General features: G+C 36.6%; 1 protein-coding gene across 1 annotated transcript in view; it reads left to right on the forward strand.

Moving 5' to 3' along the window:
- Nucleotides 1-19030, forward strand: part of GNGT1 (G protein subunit gamma transducin 1) — a 118750-nt gene that overhangs the window by 44729 nt on the left and 54991 nt on the right. Inside the window, exon 2 of the mRNA XM_026505807.4 lies at nucleotides 1425-1518. Within this exon, the coding sequence (XP_026361592.3) occupies nucleotides 1465-1518 (54 nt within the window). The 5' untranslated portion in view covers nucleotides 1425-1464. The remainder of the gene's footprint in view (nucleotides 1-1424; nucleotides 1519-19030) is intronic.

Consider the following 19030-nt stretch of genomic DNA (forward strand, 5'->3'; position numbering starts at 1 on the left):
TTTTTTCCTAGTTGTGCTCTTCCTTTTTTCGCATTTTTAAAAATTTTATTTTAGTTCCAGTATGGTTAACATATATTGTGCCCTTCTATAATAAATTAGAAAATATAACTATGTGTTGGTAAAACATATACACACACGCAACAGCAGCAACAAAGAAACAGTCTCTCATATACATAATGCTCAATACTGTTAGATAAATGTTCCAATCTGGGGCTCTAAATATATGGATGCTGTTACCAGCTGGTTTGGATAATTAATGTTTTTCTAAATTATATTATTTCAAGAAGAATACAATTTTGTGTCTACATCATTCTACACTGTTTGGTAGGAAGAAGAATAGTTTGTGTTAGGATTTTTAAAATCTGTATGTCAACTTTGGAGCCTCTCTTCTGAAAGTATCCCTTTAAATAAAATAGAAACCGCTGAGATCTGGGGAATGACTTATGTGGGCATGAGGAAAGGAGGGTCCTGGGAGTTGCTGATGTGTATTGCTCATCAAGACTATACTCCTAATTTGAAAATTGCCAAAAAGAAATCTGTTGGAAGGACGTCACCCACATGCACAGAATTTTAAAAAAATTTTTTTAAAGATTTATTCATTTGAGAGAGAGAGTGGGCACCTATGAATAGAGGGAGGGGCAGAGGGAAATAATCCAAGCAGACACCCCGCTAAGTGGGGAGCCCCATGCGGGGTTTGATCTCATAACCCATGAGATCATGACCTGAGCTGAAACCAGTCAGAGGCTTAACCCACTGAATCACCCAGGTGCCCCATGTGCTCAGAATTTTAACAGAGGGTTAATGCGAGGAAATGTGAAAGGGGTCATCCAGATAAAATAGAAAATAGAGGAACTCCTTAGGAAAAGGTACCACATATCCTGGAAAGTTCAACAAAAGATGGAACATAAGAGAAATCTCTTCCTTTCTCTACACACCTGTAGGATGACAAAGGAGTTCCATGTAGGATTTCATTTGAGAAAAAGGAATTTCAGCAACTATGATTGGGAAGCCATCAGATTAGATAGCATTCATGGTCTCTTTCAACTATAAAATATGTAAGAGCAGAATGTTTATGGTGTTATTATTTGTTGTAGTGAAAAATATTGTGCCCTGGGCAAAACTTCATGATTATCAGATTAGTGGAAACATATCCATGCTCATCTAGGCTTTTCAAAAAAGTTAGATATGCATGTCCTCTTCAGCCGTTCTTGTCAAGCTTCAGTTTCTCTTCCTGGGAAGTGTCTGGTTTTGTCAATGGCCCAGCAGTTTGCCAATGGGAAATTACCCTTTGGGATGAGCTGTTCCTTTATTCATATTATCAAGGCTCTATCAGATCTTGTAGGAACATTGTTTCAGTGGCAAAGAATCTGCAGGAAGATGAGAAATTAGGCAAACAAAGAGTAATAATATTATAATTTTTAAAGCCCACAGAAAAAGAAAAAGACGAACCAAGAAAATATCGTGATGTTTTTCTTCAAGACTAAAGGGAAGTCTGATGTCCTGATCCTCTTAACTCAGGTAAGGCAACAAGTAGTTAATAGTTGTTAATATGAACGGAAAAACTCAGCGACAGTGTTATCTGTTTTAATGGACACCTTCCATTTCCTTTTTTCTCCCAGGCATGGTTCTGTCTTTTGTAGGAACAAAGTTGGTCATCCACAGACTGATACATTATGAAATTCTGCCTGTCAGACTTTCTGTGGGAACAGGGTCTGCCAGTCATGCTTCTGGTTTTATGCTTACATAGAACCTTCTGCAGAAACCCAGTCTTCTATTAATGACAAATTCTAACACATGTTATTTTCCTGTCAAACTTTTTATTCCCCTCATCACTGTTCAACAGATACCTCTAAACTCAAATTTGAAGATTTAACGTTTATCCTCTATTTTTTCCACCTTCTTGTATCCCTCCTCCATAAGTATTAGATTCCTTTATGAGGTGGGTATTCTGATCCTAGATTTCCATTCTATTGATCCATCTTCTCCTAGACATTTTAAAGTTTCTGTGCTTTCTATCTCCGTGTTCAAAATCTCTTGTTATCCTTTTCTTTTACAACTCTGAATATGATGTCCTAAGTTACATCCTTCTAGTAGTAGTTAATTCTTTATTAAGTATTAATGTCTTCATCTTCCCAGACTCCTTTTGTCCTAGAATATTGACTCTAATTATGTGAGTGATGGGCTCAGAGCATTCAGATGGGAAAATATTTTTAACATATATAACTTTTCAGGGTACCTGGGTGGGTAAGTCAGTTAAATATCTGCCTTCAGCTCAGGTCATGATCTTGGGGTCCTGGGATCGAGCCCTGTGTCAGGCTCCCTGCTGAACAGGGAGTCTGCCTTGCCCTCTCCCTCTGCCCCTTCCCCCTGCTTGTACTCTCTCTCTGTCTCTCTGTCTCTCTCTCCCCCCACAAACAAATAAATAAAATCTTAAAAATAAATAAAATATACAACTCTCAAAAAGTCACTTATTCACCAAAAGCTGTAATGGATCTTACTAAGATTATATTTGAGTTTTATTTACCTATTGGAATCTGTCATGGTGGATTAATCTTTCTTCTAAATTATCTCTAATCATTTGTAGAGTGTCTCTGCAAAAATAAATTAAAGGAGTTATTTGGCAAATATCCAACTTATATAATGACTATAAAATATTGATTTGGGTGAATTCCTTCCCCAAATGGACTCTTGTCCAAAATTATCCAGTTTGGTTGTTCTCATAAATTTTTCATACAAAATACAAGAGTTTTCTTTACCTTAGTATTATAAAAATCTAGTTTTTGTAGTTTTGTTCTATTTTCTCTGGAACTTAGGTGACTATATATTTGGCAAGATTCCATTACAGGAATGACGTCACGAAAAGTAATAAGCCAAGTGAAAGATTTCCAGGTTTCCATAGATAAGATATATTACCTGTGTTTATACACAGGCAGATGGGCTTGGCCTCATCTCCCCAAATCCACGCTAGAAAGGGGTTATTGCATTACTTAGTCTTTATCAATTCTCATTAAAGACTCACTGGTAACAATTGTTGGCATAAAAATCACCCGAAGCAAAAAGTCCACTCTACAAGTGTGACTTCATCAGGGATTTACATATATAACAAAGTCAAAATTTATTTCTTATTATTTACTCACATCCATTAGTTAATTTCATCCAAGTAGTTCAAAGTGATTAAACAGTTAAAAACTTGCCAGAAGTCAAATCTCCTTTAAGAAATTAAGTAGAAATGTAAGTTTGTTGTGTTTGCCAGGGAACTAATTTATAGTATTTACAAGTTAATTCATCTTAAATGTGTTGTGTATGCTATCACTTCAAAGGTAAATTGAGAATAAATAAAACCAAATACCTAACTACTTCAACTATTCATCTTTGGGTAATTTCTTCTCTAGTCTCTGGCTGAAACATAATTAATTTGCATATTTCCTCTCAGTCTGTTGATTAAGGGACCTAATACTCTCACAAAGTAATTTACTTAACATGAGCAATTATGTACATCTCAAGCATCCCCATTCACAATACATGTTCTGGGACTTCAGAAAAGATGACTTCATTTCATGTTAATTAGATTGAAATTAAAAATCCCACCAGAAACATAAGGTCATGTTCCCAAGACTCACCTCATTTCCTTTCTCAGAGTAAATATATGAGAAGATTTACTGTGCTTCTACATGCAGCAATGAAACTTTTAAACAAACTAATCTTAGTATCTAGTATTTTGTCTGGAAAAATATTAGACTGTTTTGGTGGACTCAGTAAAGTTTTAATCATCTTGGGAGGCCTAATGTGGATATAACAGTTGTGTGTATGTGTGTGTATATGTGTGTGTCTTCGTGTCTTTGTGTCTGTGTGTACACCCAAGGTTATTTCTTCATCAAAAAATACCAAAGATCATTATGTTGCTTTGTAGGAGGTTAGATGGGAAGCAGCTCTGCCAGCATCCTGTGGAGAATAGTGATCTCTTCGGAGGTTTTTATAGTGGACGCCCTTCTGATATTATGTAACAATTTATGTCTCTTATCTTTGGTACCACCATGTCATTTATACTGTAATTATGATTTACAGATTATTTACTGTTTTGGATTGTGTACAATGAGGTTTTTCTATGGTTTTGTTTTGGAGGGGTTTTTTGGTAATTTTTTTTAGGATTTGTAGATGTTGATCTAAGTTGACTCCTATCCTTATCAAAATTCCTTAGGATAGCATAATGACCTCCTTACTGCATTTTGCATTCCTCTTATTTAATTTGGTCAGTGGCCCTTGAGAATAAATGAACACAATGCTTTTAGGTTTTCTCCATTTCTTTGTATTATCCTTAGCCTTGAGTTCATCCCAAATTTTGCATTTGACTTTGTCTTATTTTTTTAAAAAGATTTCTTTATTAATTTGAGAGAGAGAGAGAATGGAGGAGGAGCAGAGGGAGAGGAAGAGAAAGAATCCCAAGCAGACTCCTGCTGAGCATGGAGCCTGATGTGGGGCTTGATCTCATGACCCCGAGATCATGACCTGAGCTGAAACCAAGAGTTGGACGCTTAACCAACTGTGCCACCCAGGTGCCCCGTTGACTTGGTCTTTAAAATATTTTGCGTTTTTGGGTTAGGAACGCTGTGAGGGCTGGATGAGGACCCACTTCTTATATCCCAGGTCACAGAATTCCAGCTGACCTGCACTTTGGTGCACAAAAGGTACATAGCAGGAAGATTTCTAGATCTCCAGATATTTCTTTAACCTCTGAATTAACTCACCATAGCCATCTATAATGAACGCAGCTTAGAATTTTAATTAGCATGCCAAAGCCAATTCTAGTTACTGGATTAAGCACAGAGCCTTTTGGGGGTATGATATAAAGGCGTAACTCTTCGGGTATATCTTAGGGTCATGTTGTAAGCTTACCCGATTTGTCATTATGACCATCACAAAAATCCCAAAGTAAGATCTCTGTGATGAGTTGCCTGTACTCTGAGTGTATTCAAAGGAAAATTATTTACTCTTTTGGGATGTTTCTGGAGACTTGTTTGCCACTTTACCATAAGGTAACCACAATAATTATTACAGTTTTGTTGTTTCTTTTCTGCGGCTGCCATACTTTGCTTTTCCAATACTTCCAGAAACAGCAGTTGGACTTTCATTTCTTACCTTTATGAGCTTGGCTTTAAAGCAGATTCAGGGAAGGAAATACAGGAAAAATTTCCTCCTGCCCAGTAAGTCTTTCTCATCCAAGGGGGGGGGGGAAGCTGCTACTATCTCCTTGACACACTGTGTAAATCAACTTTAGGAAATTATATTTTCATCTTACACATGAAGTTATGAAGCAAAAACTGGACCTCTTTTAAGGAAAAGGAACCAATTATATGCAAGGATATGCTCGAAAATAAGCAGCAATCATGGCAAGTTTTTTGTTTGCATGTTGCAATCTCATCCTTCTTGCTTCCAATAAACTTAGAGAGTTTATTGGCATCCACATAATTTACTCTGGAGATAATGATATAACAAGCAAACCATTTTATTTTCTCTAGCTTAGCCAAGAGAATATATTCAACAAAAAGATTTTATGTAACTGTGGAGTCTGAGGATAAGATTTCTTTTTTTTTTTCCCCAAAGATGTTCAAAATCCAGGGTGTCAAAAGAGAAAACTCCATTACTTCAAATTAGTTATTTCCCCAAAGTTAAATAAGTGGTAATGGTTGATCTAGGAATATACAAGATAGTGTATTCCAAAGATTAATCAATTTTGTCAGCTTTGCTATTTTTAGGTTGGTTTAAATGACGATATCAATATGTTTGTTAGAAATGACTGGCACAATATTAAAAGACCAGTTAATTTTATTAAATCTTATTATAATAATTCTTAATTTCACTAGAGACTTCCAATGGACTTATTAAGAAATTATCTCAAATGTATTATTAAACACCATACTTACTCATCATAAAGTCTCTAAACTTAGGTGTAAATCTACTTTTACTTCCTGTAATATTGGAAGCTTGATTGTATTAACAAGTGAAAAATATACATATTTTATTTCTGAAAAGTAGTCTCTCCTTTGGTATTTCTTTCTTAGTTTCTAGTCAGACTTTTTTTTTTTTTTTTTTTTTTTTTTTTGAGTGAGAGAGAGAAAGAAAGAGGTGGCAAGAAGGAGAGGGAGACAGAGAATCTTAAGCAGACTCCACACCCAGTGTGGAGCCCAACACAGGGCTCTAACTCATAACCCTGAGATCATGACATGAGCTGAAATCAGGAGTCGGACACTTAACCGACTGAGCCACCCAGGTGCCCCTTCTAAGTCAGATGAAATTTGCAGTCAAATGAATTCAAATATTTGAAAATGCTTAAGCATTATATAAGCAAAGCATAATAAAGATAGTATATATACAATAGGCACATGATGTGTTTGTCAGTGGAACCTCTTTAAAGGCTATTAGAAAATATGAATTTTAAAATTGTTAGGAATAAAGGAAAGACTTTCTTTTCTGAGTTTACATGAATTTATATACTGTAGAAGCAGATATGGTGGCCTGATTTTAAAGTCAAACTTACCCTTTACTTACATCTGGGACTGGAACTTTCTAATACTTAACAGCTGCTGTAGCTGTACACTGGCTTCAGTGACTAAAACAGTTTGAATCAATACAGTTAAGTACTATTCACTTTTTCATTTGCTTACCTATCCATATGCTCCTTAATTCATTTAACATACACTTACTGAACATGCACCATATACCATGCACTGTATTAGGCACTGGAGATAGAAAGAAGTCACAGAACTTGCCCTTCTGTAGCTCATAGAGTCACAGAAAAAAGTGACATGTTAATAGTAAAATAAAATCAGTAATGGAAGCTTATATGTAAATCAGTGATTTTATAGGATAGGGGTTGATTTGCTCTATATAGAAAAACCAGTGAATAATTCCTGGAGGAAGCAATACTTGAGTTGGAGTTTGAAGCATCATTAAGGGGCATTGAGACCCAACTGGGTCTAAGCAAGATGACCTATTATGAAAAAATACACAGAGTCATGGAAATAAATTGGTTTATTCAGGGAGAGAGGAAAAAAATAAGAAGGAAACAGTGGTAAGAATAAATGCCAGTAAACACGACTATCTCAGGAAAGAGGACACAGCTAAACAGATGGAGAAAGAGAAGTCAGATAGTAGGAAAGCTGGATGGAGCCGTGTTTCCAAATTCATGGGAAGAGAACATTTCAGAAGGAAGTAGACAGCCTGTTGATACTGAGGAAATGGTAAGTAAGATAAAAGCTTAAAAATTGTATACAGCAATTAGATCAGCGGCGCCTTACCAAGAGCAGTTTCAGGAGAGTGAGAGGGTAAAATTTCTAAGTCTGTTTCCTGTTCTTGAGGAAAACTGAAGATAAAGATAAAACTTGTGCCATTAGAAAGCTCACATCCTACTTAGGGGACATAAAATATACATGTATTTGTAATATGAGTTAGCCCTGTGCTACTGTAGAGTGAGCATGATATGGTAATCATGGAAAGGGTAAGTTTTGATGGAGGCTGGAAGAGGAATAAGAAAAGAAATCAAGCATGGGGTTTTCTACAGATAAGGGACCACAAGACTGGGGGAAGTGGGTGGTATCTGAAAACCCACAGGGACTCTGTGGGAATTGTATGACGGAGTAAAGATATAAACTTTATAATTTCACTCAACAGGAATAGAGTATAAGTTCAAGCTTTATAAATGCAAGTACTTGGGACTTACATATTTAGAGAGGGACATCCTCTTACCTCTAAACAGAATCATTTCCTATGAAGGCAGATCCATGAGAGCTGAAACAGCTCACATGACAGGAAGGGGAAAATTTGGGGAAACAACAATGTTGAGGATATTTAGATGCATTTAAATAATCAATATTCTGTGAGATTTACTTTTACCTTAATACCTTAAAAATTAAAAAATTAAATACATTAAACAAAATGTTACCATACAATAATATTTGTGACTCTGTCATGCAGTCAATTTTCTTTTCTAGGTATCAGTAGGAATTAGTGACCTTGTTAGTGATATGTCTTTACTTAAACTTCTAAAAACTTTTCTGAGAAGATAGATGTTGTTCTCAAGGAAGCTCGATATTCTCGTATTCTTGTATTCTAATTCTTTTACTTATTGCATCCCCGTTGAGGCGCCTGCATTTTTTGACTTACCCATAAGAAATAAATGTGTGCTTACATGTTATTTTCCATGATTTAAAAGTCCTAACAAAAATTATATATTTATCTTTTGTAAGGCAACACAAGCTATTGTATATCAAATGTGATCTTTGAATTCAAAATGTTTTTTAAAACACAAGTTCATAGGAAGAAAAATAATGGGGGAAAGGGTGCTTCCTTGGTGGGAAGTTTAGGAACAACAGCATTAGGTGCTGTTTAAAATTCATGCCGACAAAAACAAATCAATAGCTAAACAGACTCAAAAGTTCAAACCAACAGGAGAGATGATTTAAGCCACATCTATCTAGAGTTAGGACATTTGGCAATTTAGCATCTGTGTTCCCAATAAAGGTCAATAAAATCCCATTTCCAAACTGAAAAGCAAGATAAGAAAAGAGAATCTTAACTAAACTATGGTCTCAAGCTCATGTTTCCAAGGTATAGGGAATTATGATGATTAAAATTCCTTAAAATCAAATGAAATATATTCGATGGGGGAAAATGCACTGGCTTAAGACTTAACCAGTCTCTTTTCCTGAAATCCGCACATGGAAATGAAATAATATGGTGTATATACAGCAAGAAAAAGTAGGCTGAAATACTTTAAAAAGGTCATAGATTTAACTGCCTTAAGTGTAAAATTTCTCACATTGTTCATCATTATTCCTTGTTCTCCTTCCACTAGCAAATGGGACAGGGAGATACAAATATAACGATATATTAATATGTTCCAACCATTATCAGTGCAAGTAACTAATAAATATCTGTCCTTGGACAAAAATGAGTCTGGTTATACATCAAAGATAAGATTTTTCCAAGAGTGAGTCACTCAATCATTTGTATTCCACCCCACAACGAAGAGTGAGAAATTGTTAAACAGAAATAACTTTGTACAAGCTGAATTGGCTTATTCTTTTGTTCTTCCTTTAACATATTCTGCAAGTTAGGTCACTCACCACTGGAGTGGCATAAGAAGCTGCAAATCAAGCTGAAATGCAAATGAAAACAAAATCGATAGTCAGAAATGGATGTAAGCTGCTCTACTTCCACTTTGTAATACTAGTCATCGTTTCCACCTTTCCCTCATATCATTGGGTCTTCCATCTTGGCTTCAACTCTTCATCCACTTCCTATAAGAAGGTGAGATAATTTAAAACTGTTTACCTTGCCTCTTATGATACATTCCGTGGAGACACTGCATTGGCTCCTTGCTTGTGGACAATGGGCACCTCAATACTCAAGGACTCGGATGTGAAATTTCCAGCACAAAGAAGACGGTTGACTAGTTGAATTACAGTCCTGTGTGTACCAACCCAGAATAAAGATGGGTTTCATTTATACGAAGCAAATATCAGACTGGCTATAACTCTTCCTTATTCAGTTTCAGGGGCTCACAGGCATCAATCTAAGCCAACTTTGGTCATTTGATAACTAGTTTAGCATGAGCTGCTCAATCTTAAAAGTCTAAAATATTAATATAGCCTCAGAGACCTTTGGGCATATCAAGCAGTCTAGCAGTCAGAGAAGAATGCACATTATATACTGGAAAACAACAATGCAAAAGATGGCTGACTTTTCGTTAGACACAATGTAACTCAGAAAATAAGTAACCACATCTTTAAATTGCCAAAAGAAATCTGTACGCACAGAATTCTGCTCTTCTAAAATGGAAATGAAAAAAGATATTCTCAGAGAGCCAAGAACTGAGGGAATTCATCACCAAAACATTCGCAGTATAATTTAAGTAAAAAGCAGTTCTCTAGGGGTGCCTGGGTGGCACAACAGTTAAGCGTCTGCCTTCGGCTCAGGGCGTGATCCCGGCGTTATGGGATCGGGCCCCACATCAGGCTCCTCTGCTATGAGCCTGCTTCTTCCTCTCCCACTCCCCCTGCTTGTGTTCCCTCTCTCGCTGGCTGTCTCTATCTCTGTCGAATAAATAAATAAAATCTTTAAAAAAAAAAAACAGTTCTCTAGGCGGAAGGGATCTGTCATCAGATGGAAAAATCAGTTTAACAGAAATGATTGAAGAGAAATTCAGAAATTATAAATACGTGGGTTAGTATAAAAGAGATTTTTTCTTCTCATTTAAAAAATATATAAATTATTGTACAGTTCAGAATATAAATAGATGCAATATATGACAAGAGCATAAAGAATATGAGTTGCATATATGAAAAATATTTTTGCAAGATTCTTATATTTTATATGAAGTAGTACAAAATTAATCCCGAGAAAGCAATAATAAAGTAAGGATACATAAATGTACCCCCTAAAGCAACCACTAGAAAAATAACCTAAGAATAATAGCTATACGAGCTAACAGAAGAATAAAGTGAAATGCTAATGTATTTAGTTAACCCAAAAATAAGCAAGAAAGGAAAAGAAGAAAAATAAAAATAGGCGACAGAAAAATAGCAGAAAGTAGACTTCAGGCCAATCACATCAATAATTGTGTTAAGGTGGAGATTTTAGATTGGATAAAATAGCAAAACCCTATTATATGGATTCTGCAAAAGATGCACATTAAACAAAAAGACACAGATAGATAGAAATAAAAGAATGGGAAAAGATAACTAAAGCAGTCAGTACACATAAGAAAGCTGGAGTGGTTATATTAGTATCAGGCAAAAAATTCAAGGTAAGAGATACTTTTTTACAACAAGAAAGGATTAATTGATCAAGAAGGCAGAGCAATCGGATATTTATATGCATCTAATAGGGGAGTCTCAAAATGGATGAAGCAAAAACAGACAAAGAGAGAAATAGGCAAATCCACAACCATAGTTTTTAGGGGCCTGTCCCACAGTGAAAAACTTCAGTGCCTGTCGTCTCCAGTCACGCTGGCACTATAGCCCTTTACCTGTGATAGATGTGCAATGGAAAGGGATCCGTAGATTATCTGGGTCCGAGTTACTCTTCGGAGACTCATCCCTTCCCCATTTCTGGTCCATTCTGTCTTCCTCCTGGCCAGCAGTGATGTTGAGCATGTTTTATATGTAAGTCCCTATGGATTGTGGACCTGTCAGAGAAAGCTCTGGATCAAGAGGTATGCATCACCCCAGTGGTCAGTCTGAACTGAGAAAAGCATGTCCTCCTCCTCCACCTTGAGGCTCACAAGGGGTCGTTCCTGATAGCTATATCCCTCACACTCACCACTGCTCCCAGGATGATTTTCTATTTGGCATTAGCCTGCTTTGTGTTACAATATACTATTCTATATAAATACCTAAAACTCTCTCACCACTGGGTAACTGTTTTTACCGCTCTCCCACCACACTACTGCTGCATCCAACCAAAAGTGGGACCTGCATCTGTCCTTTGCCTCTGGAGAAGCAGGAGGAAGCTGGCACGGGGGGGGGGGGGGGGTGGGGGGGGTGGGGGGGAGGCTTTCCATTCTCCCTTGCATAGGAAGCATTTGATGATTCCTGTGCTGTCTATGGTTGACTCTCACCCAGGTAGTGGAGCAAAGATTAAAGGCGTTTGCTTCCCCTTACATGAGGACACAAGTTGATCCCTTCGCCAGGAACTGGCTGAGAGAAATTAATTCATGTTTATTTACACCCACATGTCATCAGCTTTAGTTGTCCCTGACTCTCAGCCATCACATCTCAAGAAAGCTTCTTCATTTATTTCTAAAGTACGGTCTTTAACAGGAGGACAGCTACCCATACCTATGAAAGTGTTCAATCAACCAACCCAGGACACTGGTGAGTCTTATCTCCAGGGCTTCTTTAACCAGAACTGCTCACTCTGCCTTAAAATGCTCCTTGCTGTGCCCTCTTTTTGTCCTCCTCCCCAGGAGGATGGTACGTGGGCCCCCTACCTTCAGCCCTGCCCATCTCAGATTACTGTTTTGCAGCAGAGTAAAGCTACTGCTTCATGATCCTCTTGGCCTTGTAAGCTGAGCAAACTGACCCAAGGTGGTTATGCCAGCACACCTCGCTTAAATAGTGCACAACTCATTCTCTACAAGATGTGATTTATGGACTAGGGAGTATGAGTCTTAGCACTGAGCAATCCAGATCTCTCTCTCTCTAATTATGCTTCTCATTCCAAAAAAGAAAAAGTTACTTTTTTCCTCCTCTTTTTAACATAAGAAGAAATGTGAAATTATTCTGAGGGAACAAGGTTGATTTTTTTCCCATAACAAATGTAGGTTTGCAATTTCTATAGAAAATCAAAGTATCTATTTGTAATCACCTACTATTCATAGACTAGGAAAAGCTTTAATAAGAAAAGGCAAAAAGTAACCACTATTGCATGCTAATTTGTACTTCTTAACTTCCTCTCTTCTTTACACCTTCATTCTAAAGTAATAGACCTGAAGCCCCATAAAATTTAGACTGATCTGTTCTTTCATTCTATGTGGTTGAAAGGCATGTTGCTTTTCCATGAAGTTAGCATTTCCTGCTCCTGACTTCTCTAAGGAAGAAAAAAATGTTTGCAGTATTTGATTTATAAGTTCCACAGGGAACAAGTGCTGTCTGTACAAGCCTCTGTGATCCAAGTAGTGATTAATCTCCATGTAAGAATGGAAACATGACAGGTAGAGGAAGCCACACTAGTTACTTCTTGCTCAAAATAGATAACTATGGCTATTAAGCAAGAAGCAACACAGTCTGACACAAATTAACTTTTGCTTTTTATTACCAGGGAAGGAACAATTGGCCATTTATATCATCAGATAACTGCCCCCCACCCCCAGTGTGGTTTTAAAGTCCTTTTCAGCGATTCCAACCTGAGGTAGCAGGGACTATAATACAAGCATATGATGAAGCTTTGAAATGTGATTGTTCCCTGGAAATTCATTTATTCATTCATTCAAAGAATAGTTATTGATTGCCAATAATTTACAAGGCATTATGATAAACATTTAAATCTACAGGGGAGAAAAGTGAAACAATAAAAAAGCTTTCACTGAATACATCTGAAATTACTAAAACCCTCAGAAAGGATGGCTGGGCTGTAGAGAATAAAACCTGGGCACTACTGGCCTGACCTTAATGGATTATTTAAGGTCATTCCCATCATTTCTTTCATCATGAAATAGTTAAATGATTTATTTAAGAAAGACCTTCTAGGAATCCATTTTAAAAAAATAGTTTACAGGGGCGCCTGGGTAGCGCAGTCGTTAAGCGTCTGCCTTCAGCTCAGGGCGTGATCCCGGCGTTCCGGGATCGAGTCCCACATCAGGCTCCTCCGCTGGGAGCCTGCTTCTTCCTCTCCCTCTCCCCTGCTGTGTTCCCTCTCTGGCTGGCTGTCTCTCTGTCACATAAATAAATAAAATCTTTAAAAAAAAAAAATAGTTTACAGATTGGTAATCTGTTTAGTGAAGTGACTTGCAGAATATCAAGTATGGACAAAACCGCTGAGCACCTGGACCTGCTGTACTGCTAATGCACATGCAATTTGTTACCAGCTCTTAGAAAACAAATTGCAATTCTCTTGCAAAATTGAACATAAACACACTTTACAACCTAGCTGTAGCAGAACTTAATAACAGAACCACTACAGATTTATGGTCCCTTTCCACAGTGTAGAGTTGTTGTGAAGTTGCTGCCAGCCTGGGACAGGGAGTAGAAGTTCCTAGATTCCTGGTATCTAGTGTAGTCTGTATGCTTAGTTCTGGCCAATAAAATGCGAACAGAATCTGTAAGTGACATTCCCAAACCAAAATGGTGACCCGTTGTCTTCCCCGTAGTCCTTTCTGAGGCCACCATAGGGCCAAGTGTAGAGGATGGCAACAGTACCACTTGCAATCTGCCCAGAAGTAACCAACAATATTCATATGTAACTTGGAGTGAGTGAGAAGTAATGTTTATAGTGTTCAGTTATTAAGATTTTGGAATAGTTTATATCAGCAGCTGATCTACCCTAATGAATATCAAGCAATTCCATTCTTAGATTTGCTTTTGGGAACATCTTACATATGTGCATGAGGAGATATGTCAAGAAAGTTCATAGTAATATCATTTGTAATGGCCAAAATCTGAAAATGATCCAAATACTCTCTGGAAAGAAAATGGATGAGTAATTGCCATATATTCATAAAATAGAATACTATCCAGCAGTGACAATGAATTCAAGTGCATCACCTCAGATGAAACTCAGGAACATAAATGTTGAATGAAAAACTTTACTGAAGAATAGATACAGTATGATTACATTTATGTAAAATTCAAAAACACGAAAAACTAAAAATTTATTTAGGGACACATGTATATGTGGTAAGTTAAAAAGGAAAACAGTAGAATAATGTTTTGAAGTATTTTGAAAGTAGTTACATCTGAGGGAAGAGGCACACAGGAGACTTCAAAGTTAATGGTAACATTTTCTTATAACTTTCTTTCCAAACAGGTCATAAAAACATAATCCCAGGAAATGAAAATTCACCTAAGCTTTCCCTTGGGTTGTATCTAAGATGCTAGGGGCTCATGTAGTTCCAGAGCATTAAAAGGGGCACTCCTGACTCCCATGTTTATCAACAACTGTGTATGCTCCTTCTGAGACTTCCTTATTCTAATCTAGTCCCCAACTGTCAGCTACACAAATCCCTTTGAATCATCCTTCAGTCCTATCTGTAAGGTGTTGCCAGATTTTGCTCTGTTCCTGACATCTCAGTCCCATTCTTAGATGTACTAGAATCACCATACTGCTCCCATGATATATGAGGCTATCTAAAGCCTTGCATTTCTTCTAAAAGTAGGAAGTCTAACTCTGCTTTACCACATTCTTTTTCTATGTTCTGAGTTATCTCAAGACCAGGCTTTTAATATTACAAAACCTTTTCCTGATTTTCTGTTGTAAACTCCCATTCCTGAGGATGCCACACAATCTAGTTTCTGAGTGGGGAGAAAGGTCAAGATAAAAGAATAGCTTAATATTTCCAAATAGTATCCTATAGAGTTTCTGGATATAGTGCATTATTTTGGTAGTGTGATATATTAATGAGGCCTTTCTCTTTGTGAGGGACAAACACTTACCGAAGCCACATTCTGGAGACAGAGGGTACAGACTATGGATGTTTATTCTATGAAGACATATCAGTGGTAACTGGAAAGAAAAGATATTCAGGTTTCTAGGGAATTCTGCAGATGGGCTTTTCCCAATCTCTCTCTCTCTCTCTCCCCTGCTCCCTTCCTCCCTCCCTTCCTTCCTCCCTCCTTCCGTCTCTCTCCTCATGATCTTCTTCACTGACTTTTCTTACTGCTGTTTGTAGTTTTGTACAGATAAATCATTCAAAATTTTTGGATAGAGCTAATCTGACTGATTTAGGAAATTTCTTTCACTGAGCAATACCCTTTCTTTTTGAGCAATAAATAGTCATTCAATAGCATATAACTAGACTACTTTTTCTTACATAATATGCCTTGGTCTAACCAGTGCCTACTTCTACACAAAGAATAGCCTAGCACTGCACATTTTCTAAATAAATACTGTAGTTTCAACTACACTAAGGACTGATTATGTCAGATACCATGTCAAGGGAAGTTTGTCAAGAAATGAAGAATAGGGGCACCTGGTGGCTCAGTCCATTAAGTGTCTATCTTCGACTCAGGTCATGATCCCAGGGTCCCACATTGGGATCCCTGCTCAAAGGGGAGTCAGCTTCTCTCTCTTCCTCTGCCTCTTCCCCTGGCTTGTGCTCTCTCTCTCTCTCTCTCAGATAAATAAATAAAATCTTTTAAAAAAAGAAAAAAATCAAGAATAGATTAATGAGATTCATAAAATGGCATAGACTCATTTCTCTCTGCTCCTCTCTGGTGAAGGACAAATACAATCCCTGGACTTAACATAAGAGTCAACCAAATGAAAACTCTGAAAGGTGGTGAGAAGGCAAACTGATTTGGGAAGCTAGCACTAGAGGCATGACACAGCAACAAGAAGTCTTATGTACTTTCCATCAAACAAAAAAAGACAAAGTAGCCTCATTATTCTCTGACCTCTGATCTAGCAAAGAAGGCAGCCCACATAGGCTCATTTCTCTGTGGAATTTAATGGAAATCCCTTTGATATCAGGTGAGCCTGACACCATCAACAAGGAGATTGATCAGTCAATTTTAAGTGGCTTTAGGGAAATTATAGAACTGAAAAATACAATAACACAAAAAGTTCACTGAATGGACTCAGTAGTACAGTGGAAATGATACAATCAGTGAATTTGAGAGAGATTAATAGAATCCACCCAATCTGAAAAACAGAAAATAGAGAAAGAAAGAAAGAAAGAAAGAAAGAAAGAAAGAAAGAAAGAAAGAAAGAAAGAAAAAGAAAGAATGAACAGAGCCTGAGACCTGTAGGTGTATACCAAAGGATAACAACATTCATCCCAGAAAGACAGGAGGAAGAATGAGGCTGAAAAAGTATTTGAAGAAATAGTAGATGGAAACTTCCCAAATTTGGAAAAAGCACAAAGCTACAAATTCAAAAAGCAAGCCTCAAACAGGATAAATGAAAGAAATCCACACAACCATAATTAAACTTTTGAAAAATAAAGACAAAAAAAATCTTCAATGCAACCAGAAAAAAAAGGACATATTGCCCACAGGGAATATCAATTTGCACGACAAAGGGTTTCTTGTCTGAAATCACGGAGACCAGAAGGTATTGGGATATTTTTCAAGTGCTGAAATAAAATAACTGTCAGCTGCAAATTCTATATCCAGTGAAATTATCATGTAGGAATTAAAGAGAAATAAAGACATGTCAGATGAACACTAAAAGATTTCACTTTTTTTATTTTGTTTTTGTTTGTGTTAGTTTGTTTTTGTTAGCACACCTACCTTTAAAGGCTGGCTAAAGCAAGTTCTTCAGACAGAAAGAAAGTTATAAAAGAATCATAGGTACTGGGAAAAAAGAAGGAATAGTGGAAAGAGAAGAAACAAGAGTACATATAATAGCCTATTCTTTCTTTCATCAGTTTTGTAACTAATATTTGATGATTGAAATAAAAACTATAGTAGTACTACTTGATACTCAAGACAATTACATTTTACAATGGAGAAAGTCAGGTGACTTACTTGGAAATGAACTTTCCACACTTTGTTTGGAGTGGTAAAATGATACCAGTAGACTGCGTATGTTGTAATACTGAAAGCAATCACTATGAAAACTACGCAAAAAGAGATACTAAAAAATACCTTAAGTAAATCAGTGTGGAATCCTAAAAAAATACTGAACTATCCCACAGGAAGGCAAGAAAAGAGAAATAGAGAAAGAAAAATGAGAAACAAAACAGAAAACAAATGATGAATGGCAGATCAGTTATATAGCGTGTTAATAATTATGTTAAATGTCAATGGTGTAAATACACTGAGTAAAAGATAGAGTGGCTTTAAAAAATGACCCAACTGTATACTGTTTACAAGAAATACCAATGATATTGGTAGGTTGATAGTAGAAAATGGAAAAAATATACTACTTAAACATTAATTTTATTTTTAAATTTTTATTTTTTTATTGAAGGGTAGTTGATACACAATGTTACATTAGTTTCCGGTATACAACACAGTGTTTCAACAAGTCTAAATGTTATGCTATGCTCATCACAATGTAGCTCCCATTTGTCACTATAAACATTATTTTTTTTAAGTGTCTGATCACATAGATTTCAGAGAAAAGAACATTGGTAGAAAGAAAGAGGGACATTACATAGTGATAAAAGGATCAATCTACCAGAAACATTTAATGATGCTAAATATGGCACCAAACAAATGAGTCTGAAAATAAATGAAGCAAAAACTGATGCAGTTGAAAAAAAGAAATAGAAAAATTGACAGCCATAGATGGGGAACATTTACCAAGATACCATAACCTGACCCATGAAATGAACATCAATCAACTTAAAATAATTAAAATCATATGTAATTAATTTTAATATAGAAATTCCGGTTCAAAATTGAGTTGGCTTAATGAGTTCTATTATATGTTTTACCAAATGGTCACAAAATATCTATGAAGATATAGGTAAATAAACTCATAATGGTGCTGAAAACTAAAATTGCTAAAAAAAAAAAATAACCTGTTACCAGGGTCTGAAAGAGATTTGCACTAACTGCAAAACTAAAGGAATTACATTAAAAATGAACTGCTGCCCATTTGTGCAGCCATACCAGAAAAGAGGAAATTTTCCTTTTCCGAATGGAAGATCCTTCATTTTTCCCTTACTCTCTGTTTCTTAGTTTAGAAAAAAAACATTTTTTGGCTAAACCACCACAAAATTCATCAACAATCCATATACTTTGTGAGTGCTAATTTTTGAGACAGGCCAAAATATTTTCCTTCATTCCTATATTAGTTACCTATAGCTTCATAACAAAGTATTTCAAAATTGAGCAGCTTAAAACAACAACTGTTTCTTATCTGTGTAGTTTTTGAGTGTCAAGAATCTAAAAGCAGTTATCTGGGTGATGTTGGCTCAGTATCTCTCATAAGATTACAGTCAAGGTGTCAGCCATGGAACCAGTCATCTCAGTGCTTGACTGGTTCTGGAGAATTCTATTCCTCACCAAATGATTCTCTCCATGGGCAACCTCAGGGTCTGCAAGATGGGAAACTGGCCTCATCCAGAAGTAACCCAGAAAAGAGAAAGAATGCTCAAGATGGAAGCTTTTGGAATCCTAGAAGTTACATCCCATCACTTCTGCTGTATGTTGTTGGTATCCACAAGTCAATCCTGATCCAGTGTAGGAAGGAGCTGCACAAGGGGGAGAATACCAGGAAGCAGGGGAGTCTTAGGGCTATCTTGGAAGCAGGATATCACAATCTCTCATCAGTAACACTCTTTTTACATGTAGCCAATTAGAGATTGTGACTCCCAGAAGGAAATGGAGAAGGGAGGAGAAAAAGGATGACCACAGAACATTGG

Source organism: Ursus arctos, unplaced genomic scaffold, assembly GCF_023065955.2.
Source record: "Ursus arctos isolate Adak ecotype North America unplaced genomic scaffold, UrsArc2.0 scaffold_3, whole genome shotgun sequence".
In the NCBI taxonomy this organism is placed as follows: domain Eukaryota; kingdom Metazoa; phylum Chordata; class Mammalia; order Carnivora; family Ursidae; genus Ursus; species Ursus arctos.